This window comes from Mustelus asterias, chromosome 26 (genome assembly GCF_964213995.1).
Source record: "Mustelus asterias chromosome 26, sMusAst1.hap1.1, whole genome shotgun sequence".
NCBI classification, from domain to species: domain Eukaryota; kingdom Metazoa; phylum Chordata; class Chondrichthyes; order Carcharhiniformes; family Triakidae; genus Mustelus; species Mustelus asterias.
Window position 1 is genome coordinate 21453765 of NC_135826.1, and position 25137 is coordinate 21478901.

At 48.7% G+C, this 25137-nt stretch overlaps 1 protein-coding gene across 2 annotated transcripts in view; it reads right to left on the reverse strand.

The window, feature by feature from the left end:
• Positions 1 to 25137, reverse strand: part of LOC144479507 (transducin-like enhancer protein 1) — a 230071-nt gene that overhangs the window by 78048 nt on the left and 126886 nt on the right. For both annotated transcript variants that reach the window (XM_078198239.1, XM_078198240.1), the window contains 2 exons: positions 20789 to 20987; positions 18909 to 18925 (listed from right to left, as the gene is read on the reverse strand). In XM_078198239.1, coding sequence (XP_078054365.1) covers positions 18909 to 18925; positions 20789 to 20987 — 216 coding nt within the window. The remainder of the gene's footprint in view (positions 1 to 18908; positions 18926 to 20788; positions 20988 to 25137) is intronic.

Here is a 25137-nt window from a genome sequence, read left to right on the forward strand (position 1 = left end):
ACACACACACACAGTCAGTGACAGTGACACACACAGTCAGTGACAGTCAGGCACACACACACACACACAGTCAGTCACACACGGGCTTAGCGCACCTGAAACAATCGGAGCTCTGAACTGCGCATGCGCAGTTAGAAAAAAATTTGAAAAAGCACGCCTGTGTCAGATCGCTCCCGGGCCACAGAAAGCGACTCCCTGCCCCCCCACCCCCGATCGCCCGCAGAGTGGCAGCAGACCCCCCTGCCCCCCAACCAGAGAGCGATCGGGCCTCCACCCCGCCCCCCCCCCCCCAGAGATACATCTTACCCGCCTCTCTCCTATCCCCCCGCCCCGCCCAAAGAACGATCTGGCCTCACTGCCCCCACCCTGCAGAGAATGGTCTGGCCTCACTCACACTCCCCAGAGGAACATCTGACCCGCCGCCTCCTCCCTCCCCACCAGACAACGATCGGCCCTCCCCCCCACCACAACCAAACAATGATCAGCCCTCCCCCCCTCACCACCAGACAACGATCAACCCCCCCCACTCCCAGACAACGATCAGCCCTCCCCACCGCCCCCCTCCCCACCAGAGATACATCTGACCTGCCTCCTCCTCCTCCTCCCCCCCCCCCCCCCCAACCAGACAACGATCTGGCCTCATTTCCCTCCCCTCCCCCCCCAACCAGAGAGTGATCAGGCCCGCCTCCCTCCTGCCACTGATCTGAGTCAGGGAGCCATTGGAAGCTCTGAACTCGCCTCTTCAGCAGCTGGAGCGCCCGATTCAGACTTTTATTCAGCAGGTCCATTACGGCGCGGTTCTGGATCGGCGAATGCAGTGGTAAAGAGGGAAATGCTGACAAAGTTGGGCGGGCAGTTCATTAATTCAATTTAAATGCATGCAAATACATTTAAATCGCCATTGCGCCCTTTCGGGCGCAAAGCGGATGGCGGCCATTCCCGGGTTTCGGTAAAGTGGCCATCTGCGCGCTCACAGGCGTGGATCAAGTTAATGGCCTCACACCCTACTTTACCACGTTTACACGCCCAAAAACGAGCGCGGCGCAATGGTAAAATAGGGTCCACACAGTGTCAGACACACACACACACACAGTCAGTCAGACAGACACACACACAGTCAGTCAGTCAGTCAGACAGACACACACACAGTCAGTCAGTCAGACACACACACAGTCAGTCAGTCAGTCAGACAGACACACACACACAGTCAGTCAGTCAGTCAGACAGACACACACAGTCAGTCAGTCAGTCAGTCAGTCAGACACACACACAGTCAGACACACACACAGTCAGACACACACACAGTCAGACACACACACAGTCAGACACACACACAGTCAGACACACACACAGTCAGACACACACACAGTCAGACACACACACAGTCAGACACACACACACAGTCAGACACACACACACAGTCAGACACACACACACAGTCAGACACACACACACAGTCAGACACACACACACAGTCAGACACACACACACAGTCAGACACACACACACAGTCAGACACACACACACAGTCAGACACACACACACAGTCAGACACACACACACAGTCAGACACACACACACAGTCAGACACACACACACAGTCAGACACACACACACAGTCAGACACACACACACAGTCAGACACACACACACAGTCAGACACACACACAGTCAGACACACACACAGTCAGACACACACACAGTCAGACACACACACAGTCAGACACACACACACAGTCAGACACACACACACAGTCAGACACACACACACAGTCAGACACACACACACAGTCAGACACACACACAGTCAGACACACACACAGTCAGACACACACACAGTCAGACACACACACAGTCAGACACACACACAGTCAGACACACACACAGTCAGACACACACACAGTCAGACACACACACAGTCAGACACACACACAGTCAGACACACACACAGTCAGACACACACACAGTCAGACACACACACAGTCAGACACACACACAGTCAGACACACACACAGTCAGACACACACACAGTCAGACACACACACAGTCAGACACACACACAGTCAGACACACACACAGTCAGACACACACACAGTCAGACACACACACAGTCAGACACACACACAGTCAGACACACACACAGTCAGACACACACACACACATACAGTCACTCACTCCCACACTAAGGATGTGAAGATGGAAAAGAATCACATTGAAATGTGTCATCAATGGCTGCATTTAAAATTAATGCAGTTGCTCAGAACTGAGCCACTGTCGACGAGGGAGGCCCCAATTAGCTGGAATGCGCTAAGCGAGTCTCAGGTAGCTGTAACTGGCCTCCGTATCCCTGGGCTCAGGAGGAGGGACAAATTACAGCCTTCCTGCTCTCGAGCATTCTCCTTCTGGAAAGTGCACACATGTGGGTATCAGGTGGGGAATGTTGCTCACCCTCCTCCTGATAGGAGGGCCTACAGACATCCACCATGGAGATTGGCACATTAAGCACAGCTGCCTGGCGAGGTACCACAGAGCAGTCTGCCTTTGCTGAACTGTACTTACCTCAGCGTGAGCTGGGGCCTGGAGTAGGAAGGGCAAATGCTTTCTAAAAAAAAACTGGGAAGGCTGCAGTGAAACGGAGGATGTGGCTGTTTAAAAAGAACAGATTTTAACACTCGGCAGGAACACTGAAGGACCACTGCCTGAGATGTCATAAAATCTAATGTACTTCAAGACATGTTTGGACTATTAAACATGGACAAGCGTTTTCCTAGAATTATCATTCTACTGAAGTCCACTACCATTACTGATATCTTTAACACTGCAGCAATGGGAAACTTGCTGCATTTATCCAACGCTGAAGCTAACTACAAAATCCCAAACTTCATGCCAGCAAACATATTAAGCACGAGTTTATATAAAATCCGGAGCTCTCACTAAGCAATGCGTGGCCTTTAACTGGAAAAGAAAATCCCAGACCAAACATAGGGGTGGCACAGTGGTTAGCACTGCTGCTTCACAGCGCCAGGGACCCGGGTTCAATTACCAGCTTGGGTCACTGTCTGTGCAGAGTCTGCACGTTCTCCCCGTGTCTGCGTGGGTTTCCTCCGGGTGCTCCGATTTCCTCCCACAGTCCGAATGACATGATGGTTTGGTGCATTGGCCATGTACTCCCCCAGAGTACATGAACGGGCGCCGGAGTGTGGCAATTGGGGGATTTTCACAGTAACTTCATTGCAGTGTTAATGTAAGCCTACTTGTGACACTAATAAATAGACTTTACATGCTGTGTGATAATTGATTAACCCCCTTCCCTGACAATAAATTTTAAAAGTGATCTGGATGGGTTACAATCAGAGGAACACAATCAGCGGGATTTTGTTCATTTGAAAAAAAGTTGGGTCACAGATTTCATGCGAGAATATGGGGATCAACAGGTAGATAGATCATCTGACATTGAGTTAATGTAGGTTTAGGCTCAGTCAAAATAGATGCACCCACCCACCCCACTCCCCCATTCCTCAAGCTCAAGATGGCACTGAACTCTTGTCCTCAACCAGCTGTACAATAGGTCAGGGTCAAATGGGGCCAAGTGGACTTACAATGAATTCCATTCTTGGCCACTATTCAATGACACCTCCTACAGGTGTGGAAGTTTAGCTGAAGATAGGATTAAGCAGAGCTGTGATCATAGAATCCCACAGTGCAGAAGGAGGCCATCCGGCCCATCGAGTCTGCACTGTCCACAATCCCACCCAGGCCCTATCCCCATAATCCCATGCATTTACCCCTAGCTAATCCCCTGACACTAAGGAGGAATTTAGCATGGTCAATCCACCTAACCCGTACATCTTTGGATTGTGGGAGGAAACCGGAGCACCCGGAGGAAACCCACGCAGACACGAGGAGAATATGCAAACTCCACACAGACAGTGACCCGAGACCAGAATTGAACTCGGGTCTCTGGCAGTGTGAGGCAACAGTGCTAACCACTGTGCCACCTTACCACCAGGATGGCACAGTGGGACAGTGATTAGCACTGCTGCCTCAGCACCAGGGAGCCAGGTCCGATTCCCAGCGTGGGCACATTCTTCCCATGTCTGCGTCGGGTTCCTCCCACAGTCCAAAGATGTACTGGTTAAGTTGGTTGGCCATGCTACATTGCTCCTTAGTGTCAGGGGGACTCGCTAGGGTAAATACGTGGGGTAATGGGGATTGGGCCTGGGTGGGATTGTTGTCGGTGTAGACTCGATGGGCCGAATGGCCTCCTTCTGCTCTGTAGGGATTCTACGAACACCCCCCTTCGGAAAAGAAATTGACGTGATGCTCTGTGCCCGATTGTTCTGGAATAACTCGCCAACACTCAACAACTGGACACTAGTAAGGGAGTCAGTGACTACAAAAGCAAAGGAGACGGAAACAAAGCAAATTCATTCAAGCCTCCTTAGTTTAAAATCAGCAACAAGAGGCACTAATGTTCGAGGTCATGCAAGAGTTCGGTGATTGTTGGAAAAATCCATCCGGTTCACTAATGTCCTTCAGGGAAGGAAATCTGCCATCCTGACCTAGTCTGGCCTACATGTGACTCCAGAGCCACAGCAATGTGACTGACTCTCAACTGCCCCCTAGGGGCAACTAAGGATAGACAATAAATGCTGGCCAACCAGCGACGCCCATGTCCCTCAAATGAATAATATAAAATACAACTATTTAACTGTATATTTCGGACAGTTGAGAACATCTGGATACCTATTCATCCTGGAGCCGTGATCATAGAATCCCTACAGTGCAGAAGGAGGCCATCATTTTCGAACATCACATGCTATATATCTGACACAATGAAACGTGGGAATGTTTCAGATTGTCCAAACATTACATCAGCTCCATTCTGTCTGTGACACTCAGTTACTCTTGCAGTAGGAGGGCAGCGGGAACCAGATTCATTTAGCAGATGTCTTCTTGGTTTGAAAAATTGCCCGGCCCAATGCCACAATTATCTCAATTAAAACACTTGGATCTTTTAAACCAGTTTTCAGCCAATGTTTTGTAACTTGATTCCATCTCCTATTTTCAGAATAGGATGGGGATGAGGGAGGGGGGGGGGGGGGGATGGGGGATGGGGAGGGGGGGGAGGGGGGGGGGGGGGAGGGGGAGAAAAGGAATTAATATGAAATGTTAAAAAAAACGTTTTTCAGATTCAAATCTCTCCGTGGTGCCAGCTCGCTCTCGCTTGAATTCCTGTCAGCTGTTTGCCTCTTGCCCCCATGCCCCCTCCATTCCCCACATCGCCCCCCCCACCCCACCTCCATTCACTTCTACCCCCCTCCATTCTCCCTCCACTCACCCCGACCCCCCTCACTCTCCCTCCACTCTCCCCTTCACGCTCTCCACTCACCCCTACTGCCCTCATTCTCCCTCCACTCACCCCTTTCTCTCTCCCTCCCTCCACTCACCCCTATCTCTCTCCCTCCCTCCACTCACCCCTCTCCCTCCCTCCACTCACCCCTATCCCTCCCTCCACTCACCCCTATCCCTCCCTCCACTCACCCCTATCCCTCCCTCCACTCACCCCTATCCCTCCCTCCACTCACCCATCCCTCCCTCCACTCACCCCTATCCCTCCCTCCACTCACCCCTATCCCTCCCTCCACTCACCCCTATCCCTCCCTCCACTCACTCCTATCCCTCCCTCCACTCACCCCTATCCCTCCCTCCACTCACCCCTATCTCTCTCTCTCCCTCCACTCACCCCTCCCACCCCTCTTCCCTCCCATTCTCTCTCCCTCCATTCCCCCCTGCACGCCCTCTTTCTCCTTCCACCCCCACCCCTCCTCGAATCTTGGTCTACTTCTCATTCCATCGCTGGGGCTGCTCCTTCAGTCACTGTGACCTTTCCCTCAACTCCTCCTCTCTACTTGCATCGTTTTGTCTTCAATGTCTCTTTCTCTGCTTTGCGTCCGCTGCGAGGTACTGAATGATACGAGGGACTATTCGCACGAGAGAAGGTGGGATTGTTCTCCCCCAAGTTAAGGAGAAATTTACTCAAGTGTTCAAAATTCCAAAGAGCTTTGATCGAGAAGACAGGCAGAAACTGGGAGAAACTGGAACGAGGGTTGGTAACCAGAGGGCACAGATTTAAGATAATTGCTAAAGAAATCAACAAAGAACAAAGAACAGTACAGCACAGGAAACAGGCCCTTCGGCCCTCCAAGCCTGTGCCGCTCCTTGGTCCAACTAGACCAATCGTTTGTATTCCTCCATTCCCAGGCTGCTCATGTGACTATCCAGGTAAGTCTTAAACGATGTCAGCGTGCCTGCCTCCACCACCCTACTTGGCAGCGCATTCCAGGCCCCCACCACCCTCTGTGTAAAAAAACATCCCTCTAATATCTGAGTTATACTTCGCCCCTTTCACCTTGAGCCCGTGACCCCTCGTGAACGTCACTTCTGATCTGGGAAAAAGCTTCCCACCGTTCACCCTATCTATCCCCTTCATAATCTTGTACACCTCTATTAGATCTCCCCTCATTCTCCGTCTTTCCAGGGAGAACAACCCCAGTTTACCCAATCTCTCCTCATAGCTAAGACCCTCCATACCAGGCAACATCCTGGTAAACCTTCTCTGCACTCTCTCTAACGCCTCCACGTCCTTCTGGTAGTGCGGCGACCAGAACTGGACGCAGTACTCCAAATGTGGCCTAACCAGCGTTCTATACAGCTGCATCATCAGACTCCAGCTTTTATACTCTATACCCCGTCCTATAAAGGCAAGCATACCATATGCCTTCTTCATCACCTTCTCCACCTGTGTTGCCACCTTCAAGGATTTGTGGACTTGCACACCTAGGTCCCTCTGTGTTTCTATACTCCTGATGACTCTGCCATTTATTGTATAACTCCTCCCTACATTATTTCTCCCAAAATGCATCAGGTAAGACATGGAGAATTTACAGAATGCACTGCCTGACTGGATGCAGGAAACAGATTTAACATTAATTTCAATTTGCAGAACTATAGGGAAAGCGGGAGGGAGTGGGACCCATTAAATCACTCGAGGGCTGGAGCATGCATGATGGGCTGAATGGCCTTACTCTGTGCTGCAGGATTCCAACATGAGGCCTCACAGCTCCAGGAACCCGGGTTCAATTCCCGGCTTGGGTCACTGTCTGTGTGGAGTTTTCACGTTCTCCCCGTGTCTGCGTGGGTTTCCTCCGACACTCGAAAGATGTGCGGGTTAGGTTGAGTGGCCATGTTGAATTGCCCCTTAGTGTCAGGGGGATTAGCAGGGTAAATAGGTGGGGTTAGGGGGATAGGGTGGGATTGTTGTCTGAGCAGGATGAATGGCCTCTTTCTGCACTGTAGGGTTTCTATGATTCTACACTCCCGTTTGCCCAAATTCCTCTGTCCTTGGTGTTTGTACCCTAGGCTGAAGGAAAATGATCTCCTTTGAATCAAAGGATTGGAGATCCATCATGTTTGACCTGACAATTGCTACAACAGCCAAAACGGTGCCTCTGTTTGTCCACAGGGAATGTGTTGATAAAGATGTAGTACATCTGTCATGCATGCTTGCCTTCCTTATTAATAATTAGCTGCCTCAATGTACACAGTGATCATGGGACCAGAAAAGGGGACAAAGAGTTTTTCGCTGCTGCTGTGCCACCCAGCATTTTGCTTAAATGGCCCCAAACCCGAATGTTGCAGAAAGAATTTAACCTTCATCCATCCACGCTTTGAGCTCTCAAGTTAGGAGAATGTTGGCCTCTCTCACTGGGGCTCTTCCCAAAACTCGAAACTTGTCTACAGAGGTGGCATTGCATTACCATAGAATCCCTACAGTGCAGAAGGAGGCCACTCGGCCCATCGAGCCTGCACTGACAACAATCCCACCCCAGGCCATATCCCCATAACCCCACGTATTTACCCTGCTAATCCCCCTGACACTAAGGGGCAAATTGGCATGGCCAATCAACCCAACCCGCACATCTTTGGACTGTAGGAGGAAACAGGAGCACCCGGAGGAAACCCACACATACACGGAGAGGGGTGCAAACTCCACACAGACAGTGACCTAAGGCCAGAATTGAACCCGGGTCCCTGGAGCTGTGAGGCCACAGCGCTAACCACTGTGCTACCATGTCGAGTCACTACATTTTTCACACAGAGGGTGGTGAGTATCTGGAACAAGCTGCCAGAGGTAGTAGTCGAGGCGGGTACAATTTTGTCTTTTAAAAAGCATTTAGACAGTTACATGGGTAAGAGGGTATAGAGGGATATGGGCCAAATGCGGGCAATTGGGGTTAGTTTAGGGGTTTCAAAAAAAAAGGGCGGCATGGACAAGTTGGGCCGAAGGGCCTGTTTCCATGCTGTAAACCTCTATGATTCTAAGTGCGATTTTCAACTTTATTCCAATTCCTAGGATATCAAATCAATCCAGCTGGTCAGTTTTGCATCGTTCAGTCCACGTCCTCTGTTTTTGTTTTACAAATTTACACTCATCGGGTGAAAGCATTCCAGTGCTGGAGGAATGAGCCCACTTGTACTTCTGTGTTTAGTGATGGCAGCAACCAATCAAAGGTCACCAAGAATCCTTTGAAGACAACCCCAGCTGCACGATTTAATGATTTCCTCTTTCCACACTTTCTAAGGTTTCGCATTAGACCCTTTGTGGGAATAACCTGTGGCATGGCAGTATGGGATGGATTGTGTGCCCACAGGGATTTGTACTCAATACACCAAGGCTCCTTAGTCAGTGGAAAGAGTATATCAGCCCTTTAAATGCAATTTGTTTCTGAACCTGAAGTTGAAGAAAATAAAGCTAAGATACTCTTGACACTGCATTTTCTATCTGCATGAGCATACACATACACGCACGCACGCACGCACGCACACATATATAGTTTGCATTGTGATATTCAACACCCAAGTCTAGTTTGGCAACTTGAGTTCAAATAATTAGCTAAAGAGCCAGGAAGTGAGATGAGGCACGTTTATTTTACTCAGCTAGTTTTGACGATCAGGAATACACTGCCTGGAAAGGGCGCTGGAAAACGATTCAGTAGTAACTTTCAAAAAGGGAATTGGGTAAAGACTTCATGACGGGAAAATGTCATCATCGCTACGGGGAACTAGCAGGGCACTGGGACTAATCGGATAGCTCTTTCCAAAAGCCAGCAATGACGTGAACGAAGAACAAGGAAAATTACAGCACAGGAACAGGCCCTTCGGCCCTCCAAGCCTGCACCGACCATGATGCCTGTCTGAACTAAAACCCCCTACCCTTCCGGGGACCATATCCCTCTATTCCTATCGTAGAAATCCTACAGAGCAGAAGGAGGCCATTCAGCCCATCGGGTCTGCACCTACAACAATCCCACCCCAGGCACTATCCCCATAACCCCACACATTTGTCCCGCTAATCCCTCTAACCTACACATCCCGGGACATTATGGGCCATTTAGCATGACCAATCAACCTAACCCACGCATCTTCGGACTGTGGAAGGAAACCGGAGCACCCGGAGGAAACCCACGCAGACACGGAGAGAACATGCAATTTCATAGAACCTCTACAGTGCAGGAGGAGGCCATTTGGCCCATCTAGTCTGTACCGACAACAATCCCACCCAGGTCCTATTCCCGTAATCCCACATATTTACCCCACTAATCCCTCTAAACTGTGCATCCCAGGACAATAAGGGGAAATTTAGCATGGCCAATACACCTAACCCGCACAGCTTTGGACTGTGGGAGAAAACCGGAGCACCCAGAGGAAACCCACAGAGTCATGGAGAGAACGTACAAACTCCACACAGACAGCGATCCAAGCCAGGGATCGAACCCAGGTCCCTGGAGCTGTGAGGCTGCAGTTTTAACCACTGTGCCATCATGCCATCCTATTCATGTATTTGTCAAGACGGCCCTTAAAAGTCATTATCATACCTGCTTCCACTACCTCCCCGACAGCGAGTTCCAGGCACCCACCGCCCTCTGTGTAAAAAAAACTTGTTCATACATCTCCTTTAAACCTTGCCCCTCACACCTTAAACCGATGTCCCCTAGTAATTGACTGTTCCACCATCCTGGCCTCCTTCTGTGCTGTAAGATACCAGGATTCTAAGCTAAAGGGTGCTACGCATTGAAAAGTTGGAGTCCTGTTCAGAGAATCCCTACAGTGCAGAAGGAGGCCATTCGGCCCATCAAGTCTGCACCGACCACAATCCCACCTAGGCCCTATTCCCGTAAACCTACATATTTACTCTACTAATCCCCTGACACTAGGGTCAATTTAACATGGCCAATCCAGCTAACCTGCACATCTTTGGACTGTAGGAGGAAACCAGAGCACCCGGAGGAAACCCACGCAGACGTGGGGAGAACGTGCAGATTCCACATAGACAATGACTCGAGGCTGGAATTGAACCAGGTCGAACCAGGCGTTGTGAGGCAACAGTGCTAACCACTGTGCCACCGTACCGCCTGCTGTTCAGAGTTAGTTTTTAATATAAGGAGCTTTTCAATAAAATGGAATGCAAAGTTCACAAAGATTAATCAAATTTGGGTGATGGCATCAAATAACAAGCAAAGTTTTCTTGCTAGCAGAAACACAGATTAAAATTCTACCAATTAAACTATCTTAAGTGCAGTCATCAAATAACTTAACATTAAAACAGCTTTTATCCTTAAAAACAATTATTTCTCCAATAAATTGGGTGGCATGGTGGCACAGAGGTTAACGCTGCTGCCTCTCAGTGCCAGGCCTTGTGTGACTGTGTGGAGTTTGCACGTTCTCCCCGTGTCTGCGTGGGTTTCCTCCGGGTGCTCTGGTTTCCTCCCACAGTCCAAAGATGTGCTGGTTAGGCACATTGACCGTGCTAAATTCTCCCTCAGTGTACCCGAACAGGTGCCGGAGTGTGGCGACTAGAGGATTTTCACAGTAACTTAATTGCAGTGTTAATGTAAGCCTACTTGTGACTAATAAATAAACTTTACTTTAAATTAGGTACCAACTGAGTCAAGAAATGAGGAACTCCCAGTGTAGGCGGTCACCAGCCAAGGACTGCTTCTGACAATCGCTGGTCTTACAAAGTCAACCTGGAAAACAGGCAGAATGGAGAGGACTCCACGAATATCCCAGCCTATGATAAATTTGCAGGGAGCATTTACACTTTAGCTGCCAGTCTGTGGCATTAAGAGAAGAGAACCCCAGGCAAGTAAGCTTCCAATTTTACATGATAATGGACAGAATGACCAGATAATCGCCTGGTCATGTTGAGGGCAGGGCACTAAAGAACTTCATGATCTGGTCCCGAATCACGTTATGAATTTTTTAATGCCGACCTCAACATGAAACTTTGCTAATCCGAAAGATGTTACTAATATATTACAATCCACCCAACCCAAGGTACACCCTTCTGACTCAGGGGCTGGGGGCCACATTCCTAATAATAGCTTTCCATTCACGCCAGCAGGACTCTCCAGGCCGCAGGTTTAATGGCAGCATGGGGTGACATCAATGGGAAATCCCGTTGACAGCCGCGGCACCAAAGAATCCCACCGCTGGCGAACAGCACGCTGCCTTCCGCCATCGGGAAACACCGGCTGGGAGGCCGGAGAATCTCACCCAATTGCCCCTCAGTGTTCCAAGACATCCAACCAGCTACACCTGGTTTCCAACCTGCGAATCTAAAACGGTGGGTTTAAGCTCGAATCCAGAAGGCCATAAGACATAGGAGCAGAATAAGGCCACTCGGCCCATCGAGTCTGCTCCGCCATTCAATCACGGCTGATATTTTTCTCATCCCCATTCTCCTGCCTTTTCCCCCATAACCTCTGATCCCCTTATCAATCAAGAACCTATCTCTCTCTGTCTTAAAGACACCCAATGACCTGGCCTCCACAGCCTTCTGTGGCAAAGAGTTCCACAGAAATTGAGTAGAAGATACAGTTGGCCAATGTGATGCAGGGCGGAAGGAGTGCTGCATTATAAAAAACATGACACCTTTTAGATGAACCTTTAAATTGGCTCCCTATGTGTGTGGATTTAAATGATAATGAGGTGCTGTTAAATCAGACGGGTTATAGAATCATTCCAGTTGGTATTCGGCCCATCAAATCAATGTAGAGCATTGATTGCTCTCTGTAGAGCAATCCAGTCACTCCCACCCTTCCAATGCCACAGCTAGCCAAAATAATGAGTCTTACAACAAAGGAGGCCATTTGACCCATCACGCCATTCCTGGCTCTTTGAATGAGCTAGCCAATTTATTCCCACATCCTAGCTACCTCGTGATACCTTGCAAAGCCTGACACCACAAAAAGGGGAGTCATAGAGTCAGAGGTTTACAGCATGGAAACAGGCCCTTCGGCCCAACTTGTCCATGCTGCCCATTTTTTAAAAACCCCTAAGCTAGTCCCAATTGCCCGCATTTGGCCTATATCCCTCAATACCCATTTTACCCATGTAACTGTCTAAAAGACAAAATTGTACCCGCCTCTACTACTACCTCTGGCAGCTCGTTCCAGACACTCACCACCCTCTGTGTGGAAAAAATTGCCCCTCTGGACACTTTTGTATCTTTCCCCTCTCACCTTAAACCTATGCCCTCTAGTTTTAGACTTCCCTACCTTTGGGAAAATATATTGACTATCTAGCTGATCTATGCCCCTCATTATTTTATAGATCTCCATAAGATCACCCCTAAGCCTCCCACGCTCCAGAGAAAAAAGTCCCAGTCTATCCAGCCTCTCCTTATAAATCAAACCATCAAGTCCCGGTAGCATCCTAGTAAATGTCTTCTGCACTCTTTCTAGTTTAATAATATCCTTTCCATAATAGGGTGACCAGAACTGTGCACAATATTCCAAATGTGGCCTTACCAATGTCTTGTACAACTTCAAAAAAACATCCCAACTCATGTATTCAATGTTCTGACCAAAGAAACCAAGCATGCCGAATGCTTTCTTCACCACTCTGTCCACCTCTGACTCCACTTTCAAGGAGCTATGAACTTGTACCCCTAGATCTCTTTGTTCTGTAACTCTCCCCAGTGCCCTACCATTAACTGAGTAAGTCCTGCCTTGGTTCAAACTACCAAAATGCGTCACCTCGCATTTATCTAAATTAAACTCCACATGCCATTCGTTAGCCTACTGGCCCAATTGATCAACATCCCGTTGCAATCCGAGATGACCTTCTTCACTGTCCACTATGCCACCAATCTTGGTGTCATCTGCAAACTTACTAACCATGCCTCCTATATTCTCATCCAAATCATTAACATAAATGACAAGTAACAGTGGACCCAGCACTGATCCCCGAGGCACACCGCTGGTCACAGGCCTCCAGTTTGAAAAACAACCCTCTACAACCACCTTCTGGCTTCTGTCATCAAGCCAATTTTGTATCCATTTAGATACCTTATCCTGGATCCCGGTAGGTTGTTGCATAAGGGGGGGGAAAAAGAATCTGGGCTATCATCTCCTCCCTCGTCGGTGGGTTCTTGCTGTGCACACACTGACTACCTGCCACAAAAATAAATCATTAGGCAGCGCAGCATTCCATTGGCTGCTTTTATGATTGCATTCCGAAGCGGTGCCTTGTCTGCAATGAGAATTCCATCACCATTGCTCAGAGAATTCTGGATGAATAATGGAAGTGATTCTGGGAAGATTGCTCAGCTGTGGTTTTCAAAGGGAACACATCGCTCATAAACGATGCCAAGAGGCTTTTGTTTACTCCTTCATCAATTCCAAATGGTCACAAATCTCAGAAAGAACCCACAAATACAGATAGACCTTCCCGACCAGCTTTCATTGATCCAAAGATATCTCGAGGGCCAGAGCTCAATGTCTGCCTGCACAACAATGCATTTTAGTTGTAACAAATCACCAGGGCTGAAGGTTTTAGGAACAGAATTTTTTTTCCCCACTTTAAAGATCATAGAATCCCTACAGTGCAGAAGGAGGCTATTTGGCCCATCGAGTCTGCACCGACCACAATCCCACCCAGGCCCTATCCCCGTAACCCCTCATATTTACCCTGCTCATCCCCCTGACACTAGGGTTAATTTAGCATGGCCAATCAACCTAGGAGACATTTCTTCACCCATAGAGTGGGGAGCCTGTGGAATTCATTACCACAGGAAGTAGTTGATGCCAAAACATTGAACGTATTCAAGAGGCGGCTAGATATAGCACTTGGGGCGAATGGGATCAAAGGTTACGGGGAAAAAGCAGGATTAGGCTATTGAGTTGGACGATCAGCCATGATTATAATGAATGGCGGAGCAGGCTCGAAGGACCAAATGGCCTCCTCCTGCTCCTATCTTCTATGTTAATTCCTAGAGTGCCATTCGGCCCATCAAGTCTGCACCAACTCTCCGACAGAGCATCCCACCCAGGCCCTATCCCTGTAACCCCACGTATTTACTCTAACTCCCCCTAACCTACACATCTAGTAAAAATTCTCCATCCTCGCTGGCAACGAGGATAGGTACTAAGGAGTTCGGAGAATCTCCCCCTTTATCGGTGATTTGCACATGGGGATTAAACGTAATTTTTTTCCAAGGAAGGTTGTAAATGACACAAAACTAGGTGGAAGTGCAAGTTGTGAGGAGGATGCAAAGGTGCTTCAGGGAGATTTGGAGGGGCTGAGTGAGTGGGCAAATGTTTTCCAAATGGAATACAATGTGGATAAACATGAGGGTTTTTTTAATTCATTCTTGGGACATGGGTGTTACTGGCTGGCCAGCATTTATTCCCCATCCCTGGTTGCCCCTGGAGGGCAGTTGAGAATCAACCACATTGCTGTGGCTCTGGCATCACATATAGGTCAGACCAGGTAAGGACGGCAGATTTCTTTCCCTAAAGGACATTAGTGAACCAGATAGGTTTTTCTGACAATTGACAATGGTTTCATGATCATCAGTAGATTCTTAATTCCAGATTTTAAAAATTGAATTCAAATTGAACCAGCTGCCGTGGCGGTTATCCGCTTTGGTAGTTAAAACAGAAGTGCAGAGTATTTCTTAAATGGGGAGAGGCTGGGAAGCGTTGAAGTTCAAAAGGAACTTGGGTGTCTTTGTTGATGAGTCACTGAAAGCTGACATGCAGGAACAGCAAGCAATTAATAAGGCAAATCATATGTTGGCCTTTATTTTTAAAAAATTGAAGTGTGAAGAGGTCTGATTGCAATTATATAGAGTCTTTGTGAGACCACACCTGGAGTACTGGGTACAGTGTTGGCCTCCTTACTCAAGGAAAGACATAGTTGCCATAGAGGGAGTACAACGAAGGTTCACCAGACTAATTCCTGGGATGGAGGGACTGTCCAATGTGGAGAGAATAAATAGAATCATAGAATCCCTACAGGACAGAATAAGGCCATTCCGCCCATCAAGTCTGCACCGACCACAATCCCAGTCAGGCCATATTCCCGTAACCCCACATATTCACCCTGCTAATCACCCTAACACTAGGGTTAATTCAGCAGGGCCAATCAACCTAACCTGCACATCTTTATTCGCTGAAGTTTAGAAGAATAAAAGGTGATCTCATTCAAACAAACAAAATTCTTACAGGGCTCGACAGGGTCAGTGCAGGAAGGATGTTTCCCCTGGCTTGGGGAGTGTGGTCTAGAACCAGGGAGACAGTCTCAGAATAAAGGGCAGGCCACTTGGGGCAACATTCTTATTTGTGCCCTCAAAGCCCTATGCAATTCTAGTGAAGGTTCCTTAACTTTGTACTACAAATCTCTATGCAATAAAGGCCAACATGCCATTTGCTTTCCCAATTGCTTGCTGCACCTGTATGCTAATGTTGTGTTCCTTGCGTGAGTGCATCAAGTTCCCCGAATGTCAACACGTAAAAATTAAACACCTTTCAGGAAAGTATTCTGCTTTTCTAATACTCCTACCAAAGTGAAATACCTCACACACCCCCATATTAAAATCTATCTACCACCTTGTTGCCCATTCACCCAGCCTGTTAGATACAGCCTTTGCATCCTGCTCACACACCGACTTAACTTTACTCCCAGCTCCCCACCCTTACAAAAGGACAACCTCCTCCATTAATCCGGGAAGTTGTACGCAGTCTTACCACCCATTCACGAAGGATTCGACGACATGCCAAATCTCCCATTTACTGCAGTGGGATGGGAAAACCCCACTGGGCTGAACAGTCGGAAAATCCCGGTCGTTACGTCAGCACAATTCTTCAGAATTCAATCACAACATGTTGTAGAGCACACTCTGGATGTTGAAACCTCATTCTTTACGTGGGGCAAAGTATGTGTTCCCACAGATGTCCAAAGATATGCAGGTTAGGTTGATTGGCCATGCTAAATTGTCCCTTAGTGTCAGGGGAACTAGCTAGAGTAAATTCATGGGGTTATGGGAATAGGGTCTGGGTGGGATTGCGGTCGGTGCAGACGCGATGGGCCAAATGGCCTCCTGTAGGGTTCTATGGTACTTCCACTCCTAGCCACAGCTCCACAAAGCAGCCAAGATCCAGGAAATAATTTCTGCAAACATTAAAATTGGGTGGAATTTGCAATGGAAATGTAGCCATCCACCTGCTTCATATGATTTCCATGCTACAAGTAGATGAGGGGCAGCAATTCTAAGCAAGAAGGCATCAAGCAGGAGACTAATGGGATCAGATAGAATGGTGGCTTTACATTCTGTCCAATATTATTTCGCACTGCCTCCAATTTGTAAGTTACAGAAAGGTATGAAAATCAGTACTGAACCTGACCCATGTGAGGCGGTGGTGTCGTGGTATTGTCACGGGACTAGTAATACAGAGACCCAGGGCAAGATCTGGGGGCCTGGGTTCAAATCCCGCCATGGCAGATGGTGGAATTTGAATTCAATAAAAATCTGGAATTAAGAATCTACTGATTGCCATGAAACCATTGTCGATTGTCATAAAAGCACATCTGGTTCACTAATGTCCTTTAGGGAAGGAAATCTGCCATCCTTAATTGGTCTGGCCTACATGTGATTCCAGACCCACAGCAGTGTGGTTGATTCTTAAAGGCCCTCAGGGATGGCCAATAAATGCTGACCCAGCCAGCGACGCCCATGTCCCATGAACAAATTTTTAAAAATCATTCAAAAACATGTGCCGGAACTCTACCACTCGCCCACCACAGAATCGGAGTGGGCGAGGGTCCAACAACGGAAATTTCCATTGACCTCAGGCAGGAATTTCCGGTCTCGCCCGAGCAAGCATTCCCATCGAGTTACATCTAACGCCATTTTCCCAGGCAGTGTACAGTGCAGTGGCGCCAGTGAGCCCCATCCTAAACCTGAGGCGGGGGGGAGGGGGACAGCTAACTGGATTGAAGGATTTACGTGTCAAGGACTGACATCGCAGGCAGAAATAAGGATATGTTAGATTCCCATTAAAGCAGGGAACAGTTCCTTCCATTCCCCAAAGAGCAATGTACAAAGTGGCCTTTCACCTACCTCAACTTGGCAGGATGAATTTGCTCAACTTAAGCCCCATAACGCAACTGATGGCAACTGACTGAATATAAATAGTATAGCGAGCTTTATAGGAGGGAATTCCAACCTGCCCTTCGCTCATCGCCCCCAGAGTCCGAGCACTCTGGCCCTTAAAAGGTCAACCAACCAGTCTCATTTGTGTGTCTGCATTTTTTTATTTGGTGTATTTGTGACCTTCTATTTGAAAAAGGCTGTTTTTAAGCACTACTGCCTCATTGCTGGCTGTATCCTAAATCAAAACACCTTCGACCTGTTAGAAGAAGCAACTCGCAATAAAGTTAATGGGACGATGGATTTAATCATCATGTGAGCCCCACAGCTCCACTGTATGGACTTAGCTGACCCCTGAAGATCAAAGCTTGGCGGACCCTTACCAGAACTGTTCTCACATCAGGTTTAAATTGGACCAGTACAGCTATCTTTCACTAAGGTAATCCATTCTGTTGTGCCTTTTATGAGACTGTCTATTGTTTGGGAATCTTTCCACTTGCTTCATAAATCATATTAAACAGTGCAGAAGGAGGCCAGTCGGCCCATTGAGACTGCACCAACAACAGTCCCACCCGGGCCCTAACCCCATGTATCTACCCTGTTAATCCTCCTGACACTAAGCGGAAATTTAGCATGGCCAATCCACCTCACCCGCACATCTTTGGATTGTGGGAGGAAACCAGAGCACCCGGAGGAAACCCACACAGACACGGGGAGAATGTGCAAACTCCACACAGACAGTCACCCGGGTCCCTGAAGCGGTGAGGCAGCAGTGCTAACCACTGTGCCACTCTGCTGCCTCAGGGGAATGTTAGTGAAACAAAGATTAAATTCCAAGCCTCAGGACAGAAGACAGCGGGCGTGATCTTACCGGCCATTCACGTCACGCTCCCGCTGCACCGAGGTCGGAGAATTTGGCGCCCAGCCAAATCTCTGTTCACTGCAGCGGGATGGGAAAATCCTGCCGGCATGAATGGCCTTAACATTCCGACCCTCATGTATAAACTGTGTGTGTACCAGTATCACACTGGAGGGGTGGTATGTATTTGCGGTGATGTGTACAATGAATGCCCAACTACCATCTCACATGCCCAACAGGAATTGCATGGCATTAGCCGAGCATTTGATTCAACATAAGCCACCGAGGCCATTTGCCCCCCAAAAGACGACATCTGAAAATAACTTTGACCCCATTTCCCACGTTTGTCACGCACAGGTACTTGCGCTCAGCAGACTGAACAGAGTCTGCTCCCCCCTCCCGCCAAAAAAAACATTACACCCTGGCATCGTTCCGGCTTAGCAAGCAGAGGCACTAACTCCCTTACAATGCATTTCTGGAAGTAATTGTTTTGTTTGACCTCCCCGGTTTTCTTCATAGAAAGGATAGGAACAAAATGTCACTACTTACTGAGCCTTGGTCTCTGTCTGACTCGGTTGGAAGTACACCAGACCATAAGGAACAAGAGAAACAAAAACCAAGTTAGTCATTTGCCCTTCAGCGTGTGTCATATAAAACACAAACCATTCACTCTGCTTCTTGACTACAACAGAGGAAATGTCAAACACTGAACCCGTCCAATTCAGACCTTCGAAAGGTCAATCTCTCTTGTATGCCATTTCCCACTGCAACATCCAGTCGATTCTTTTTTTTTTAAATAAAAAAGAAAACATTTTTGAGGTAATATTGTGCCCTGTGATGGCAGCACACAAACACAAAACCTCGCCGCTTGCCATTTCAATGAATGCGCCAACCTGCCAATTTCAAAGCTGGTCAATGCCTCCCCCAACAACAGATGAGTCCCCCCCCTACACAGATCCCCGCACCCTCTCACCCAAATCCCAAGGCAGCTGAGGGAATTTAAACTCAATGAATGAATAATCTCATTAATAATGGTCAAGAAATACCAATCATTGTAAAAACCCATTTGCTTCACTAATGTCCTTCAGTGAAGGAAATCTCTCATCCTTGCCTATCTGGCCTCAATGTAACGCCACATTTGCATTACACGGTTGACTCTATGTAATGGCCCCAGCAAACCACTCGGGTGTATCCCACCCCAAATATTTTATTATTAAATTGCAAACAATTCAACATTCTAACCACCCTTACGTGTCACAGAATCCCTACAATCCATTTGGCCCATCGAATCTGCACCCACACTCTGACAGTGCATCTTACCCCTCTCCCCTACCCTATGCCTCTAATCCCACCACTCACCATGGTTAATCCATCTAACCTTGGGACACCAAGGGGCAACTTAGCATGGCAAATCAACATTAATACTCCTTATACACCTACGACTGCGTGGCCACCGACTCGATTTTCAAGTTTGCTGATGACACCACTGCAGTGGGCCGGATCTCAAACACTGATGAGACGGAGTACAGGAAAGAGATAGAGAATCTGGTGAACTGGTGTGACGATAATAATCTCTCCCTTAATGTCAGCAAAACAAAGGAGATAGTCATCGATTCCAGGAAGCATTGTGGAGGACATGCCCCTGTCTACATCAATGGGGATGACGTACAAATGGTCGAGAGCTTCAAGTTTTTAGGTGTCCAGATCACCAACAACCTGTCCTGGTCCTCCCATGCTGACACTATAGTTAAGAAAGCCCATCAACGCCTCCACTTTCTCAGAAGTCTAAGGAAATTTGGTATATCCACTACGACTCTCACCAACTTTTACAGATGCACCATAGAAAGCATTCTTTCTGGTTGTATCACAGCTTGGTATGACTCCTGCTCGATCAGAGACCGCAAGAAACTACAAAAGGGTTGTGAATGAAGCCCAATCCATCACTCAAACCAGCCTCCCATCCATTGACACTGTCCACTCTTCCCACTGCCTTGGGAAAGCAGCCTGCGTAATTAAGGACGCCACGCACCCCGGACATACTCCCTTCCACATTCTTCTGTTGGGAAAAAGATACAAAAGTCTGATGACACGTACCGACCGACTCAAGAACAGCTTCTTCCCTGCTGCCACCAGACTTTTGAATGGACCTACCTCGCACTAAGTTGATCTTTCTCTACACCCTAGCTATGACTGTAACACTATATTCTGCACCCTCTCTGTCTCTATGAATGGTATGCTTTGTTTGTACAGCATGTGAGAAACAATGCTTTTCACTGTATACCAATACGCGTGACAATAATAAATCAAATCAAATCCTGCACATCTTGGGACACTAAGGGGCAATTTAGCCTAAAGTGCGGGTATCACATCAAAACCCCCGGTTGAACAGTCAGGTAGTTAAGGCGGCAGGTCAAGTGAGATTCCTTTACCTCGCCGATGCTCTGAATCCTGATGGTTCTTGTCTTCTTTCAGCGCAAACGGGGGATGAGCTGCAAGTGCGTTGGAGAGCGCCAGGAGACCCGAGCTGGCACCAATCGAAGACATGGCAGGAAGCTGCAGTCCTGAAGGGTGAAGGGTGAGCGGGAATGGAGAAGCATGATGGGACAGCTGCTGGGGTTGGAAGTGGTGCTGTTCCAAAATGGAGGAAGCGGGGAGAAATGAAAAGAAAAACGGATTAGATATTAAATTCCTCAGCACACTTAGACCCAACTTCCAGACCTAATCAAAGCATCAACATTCCTCCCCCACCCCCCAAAACCTCACAAACTCCAGCAACACGCAAAATGTGCTCTCAAGAACGTTTGGATGTTACATCATTTAGAACCCAACACTGCAGTCTCTTACAATCATGGCTTCTTTATCTGAACAAGGGCAGCATTTTATCAACACTTGAGACATAAAATAATAGAACACCTCTTCCAACGAGGGGATCCCTGTAGCCCAACCATGTGGGGAAAGTGGTGGGAAGGTATGGTCACTGGGACTAGCAATGCCCTGGGGAACCGAATTCCAATCCCACCATGGCGGATGGTGAAATTTAAATTCAAAACAAAAAAAAATCTGGAACAATGTAATGTTGATCATGGTCATGTTTAAGCCTCTCGGTGACTGTAGGATAGAGGAGACACAAATTCTGCTTCTTCATAAAATACCTTTATTTCTTTGATCCGACTCCACTCACAATTCTCCACTAACAAAATAGTGCCACCTGTGGCCCCTTTATGTATCTGCGACTTCTATTGGATAATTGACATCAAGTTAGGGCTTAATTGGAAGGTCTGTGAACCCATTCCCAATAGGTCGTCCTTGTCGTAAAAACCCACCTGGTTCACTTTAGGGAAGGAATTCTGCCGGCCTTACCTGGTCTGGCCTACATGTGACTCCAGACCAGGTTGATTTTTAAATACCCTCAGAAGAGGCACCCAATTCATGGGGCAATTCAGGATGGGCAATAAATGCTTCTCCAACTACCAACACACACATCCCAGAACCAATATATCGTTTTTAAAATTTCGCTTTCGGTATTCAGCCACACAAAAACATTTTATAAGGTGCCATAGCATCGCGACTCAATGCAGGGCCTGCCTTGACTGTCTTACTAAGATTTTATATACTTATAGAAAAACGCTACAGTAAATTATCCAAGCTTTAAAAACACAAGGCAAAATTAACCAATGCAACACACGCAACAAGTTAGGGGTTTCCAATTTGCTGCACTAGCCAGAAACTTGCTGGCTTCTTCAGGACAGACATGTAGACCTTGTTCAAAAAGGTCATTCTTCACACTTTAGGCAAACATTTTTAGTCTGTTTTGTTAATATGGTCCCCCAAGAACGTGGAACACGTGGTAACTTTTAAGTGCAGTTAAACAGACCAGATCCAACATGCGAAATGTCTGGTTAACATGACTGACTGAAATTTATTTAAAACATTATTTCTGAAGGAGAGAATCATGGAACTTCGACAGTGCAGAAGGAAGCCACTCGGTCCATCGAGTCTGCACTAACTCTCTGATGGTATCTTACCCAGGCCCTCTCCCCCACCCTATCCCAATAACCCCACACATTTACCATGACTAATTCAGCTAATCTACACATCTTGGGGCACTAAGGGGCAATTTAGCCTGGCCAATCCACCCAACCTGCGCATCCTCAGACTGTGGGAGGAAACCAGAGCACCCGGAGAAAACCCACGCAGACACGGGGAGAATGTGCAAACTCCACACAGACAGTGACCGAGGCCGGAATTGAACCCGGGTCCCTGGCGCTGTGAGACAGCAGTGCTAACCACAGTGCCACCGTACCAACCCTAGCGGGTGAACAGAGAGGGCAAGCAGCGTGAGAGAAAGAGAGAGCGCAGAGAGGGGGAGCGCAGAGAGAGAGAGCGGGGGAGCGCAGAGAGAGAGAGCGGGGGAGCGCAGAGAGAGAGAGCGGGGGAGCGCAGAGAGAGAGAGGGGGGGAGCGCAGAGAGGGGGGGAGCGGGCCGAGAGAGCGAGAGCGAGCAGAGAGAGAGCGAGAGCGAGCAGAGAGAGAGCGAGAGCGAGCAAAGAGAGAGCGAGAGCGAGCAGAGAGAGGAGCGAGCAGAGAGAGAGAGAGAGCGAGCAGAGAGAGAGAGCGAGCAGAGAGAGAGAGCGAGCAGAGAGAGAGAGCGAGCAGAGAGAGAGAGCGAGCAGAGAGAGAGAGCGAGCAGAGAGAGAGAGCGAGCAGAGAGAGAGAGCGAGCAGAGAGAGAGAGCGAGCAGAGAGAGAGAGCGAGCAGAGAGAGAGAGCGAGCAGAGAGAGAGAGCGAGCAGAGAGAGAGAGCGAGCAGAGAGAGAGAGCGAGCAGAGAGAGAGAGCGAGCAGAGAGAGAGAGCGAGCAGAGAGAGAGAGCGAGCAGAGAGAGAGAGCGAGCAGAGAGAGAGAGCGAGCAGAGAGAGAGAGCGAGCAGAGAGAGAGAGCGAGCAGAGAGAGAGAGCGAGCAGAGAGAGAGAGCGAGCAGAGAGAGAGAGCGAGCAGAGAGAGAGAGCGAGCAGAGAGAGAGAGCGAGCAGAGAGAGAGAGCGAGCAGAGAGAGAGAGCGAGCAGAGAGAGAGAGCGAGCAGAGAGAGAGAGCGAGCAGAGAGAGAGAGCGAGCAGAGAGAGAGCGAGCAGAGAGAGAGAGCGAGCAGAGAGAGAGAGCGAGCAGAGAGAGAGAGCGAGCAGAGAGAGAGAGCGAGCAGAGAGAGAGAGCGAGCAGAGAGAGAGAGCGAGCAGAGAGAGAGAGCGAGCAGAGAGAGAGAGCGAGCAGAGAGAGAGAGCGAGCAGAGAGAGAGAGCGAGCAGAGAGAGAGAGCGAGCAGAGAGAGAGAGCGAGCAGAGAGAGCGAGCGAGCAGAGAGAGCGAGCAGAGAGAGAGAGCGAGCAGAGAGAGAGAGCGAGCAGAGAGAGAGAGCGAGCAGAGAGAGAGCGAGCAGAGAGAGAGACGAGCAGAGAGAGAGAGCGAGCAGAGAGAGAGAGCGAGCAGAGAGAGAGAGCGAGCAGAGAGAGAGAGCGAGCAGAGAGAGAGAGCGAGCAGAGAGAGAGAGCGAGCAGAGAGAGAGAGCGAGCAGAGAGAGAGAGCGAGCAGAGAGAGAGAGCGAGCAGAGAGAGAGAGCGAGCAGAGAGAGAGAGCGAGCAGAGAGAGAGAGCGAGCAGAGAGAGAGAGCGAGCAGAGAGAGAGAGCGAGCAGAGAGAGAGAGCGAGCAGAGAGAGAGAGCGAGCAGAGAGAGAGAGCGAGCAGAGAGAGAGAGCGAGCAGAGAGAGAGAGCGAGCAGAGAGAGAGAGCGAGCAGAGAGAGAGAGCGAGCAGAGAGAGAGAGCGAGCAGAGAGAGAGCGAGCAGAGAGAGAGAGCGAGCAGAGAGAGAGCGAGCAGAGAGAGAGAGCGAGCAGAGAGAGAGTGAGCAGAGAGAGAGAGTGAGCAGAGAGAGAGAGTGAGCAGAGAGAGAGAGTGAGCAGAGAGAGAGAGTGAGCAGAGAGAGAGAGTGAGCAGAGAGAGAGAGTGAGCAGAGAGAGAGAGTGAGCAGAGAGAGAGAGTGAGCAGAGAGAGAGAGTGAGCAGAGAGAGAGAGTGAGCAGAGAGAGAGAGTGAGCAGAGAGAGAGAGTGAGCAGAGAGAGAGAGTGAGCAGAGAGAGAGAGTGAGCAGAGAGAGAGAGTGAGCAGAGAGAGAGAGTGAGCAGAGAGAGAGAGTGAGCAGAGAGAGAGAGTGAGCAGAGAGAGAGAGTGAGCAGAGAGAGAGAGAGTGAGCAGAGAGAGAGAGTGAGCAGAGAGAGCAGAGAGAGAGAGAGCAGAGAGATGGTGAGAGAGCGAGTGGAGAGAGAGAGAGAGCGCAGAGAGCAGAGAGAGAGAGCGCAGAGAGCAGAGAGAGCGAGAGCAGAGATGGTGGGAAAGGAAATGATTTAGTTGGTACATTGCGATCCGTGCTTGTGCTTGGATTACACATGGATTCATAGTTCAATGGACTTCAACTTCTGTTATTTTGACCCATGTCAGTCGCCTAGTGGGCTAAAGTCTGCTCTTAATTATTTTTAGGAAGCCCACTTAATCGGAGACCTCGCTATCCCGAGGCCTTTAGACGCCATTCCTTTCCCCGGTATACAGTCTCTTTACTTGTAGCAGCCTTGGTGATGAAGCTGCTGTCATCAGCCCTCTCTCAAGATGATGGATGCTATCCAGATGTTTGAAACCACACAAAAGTGGAAACAAGCTTCAGAAAAGGGCGGGGGGGAAGAAATCTAACCACATTTGGTAGGCCAGAAAATAATTATAATGACAACTCAGCTGAACT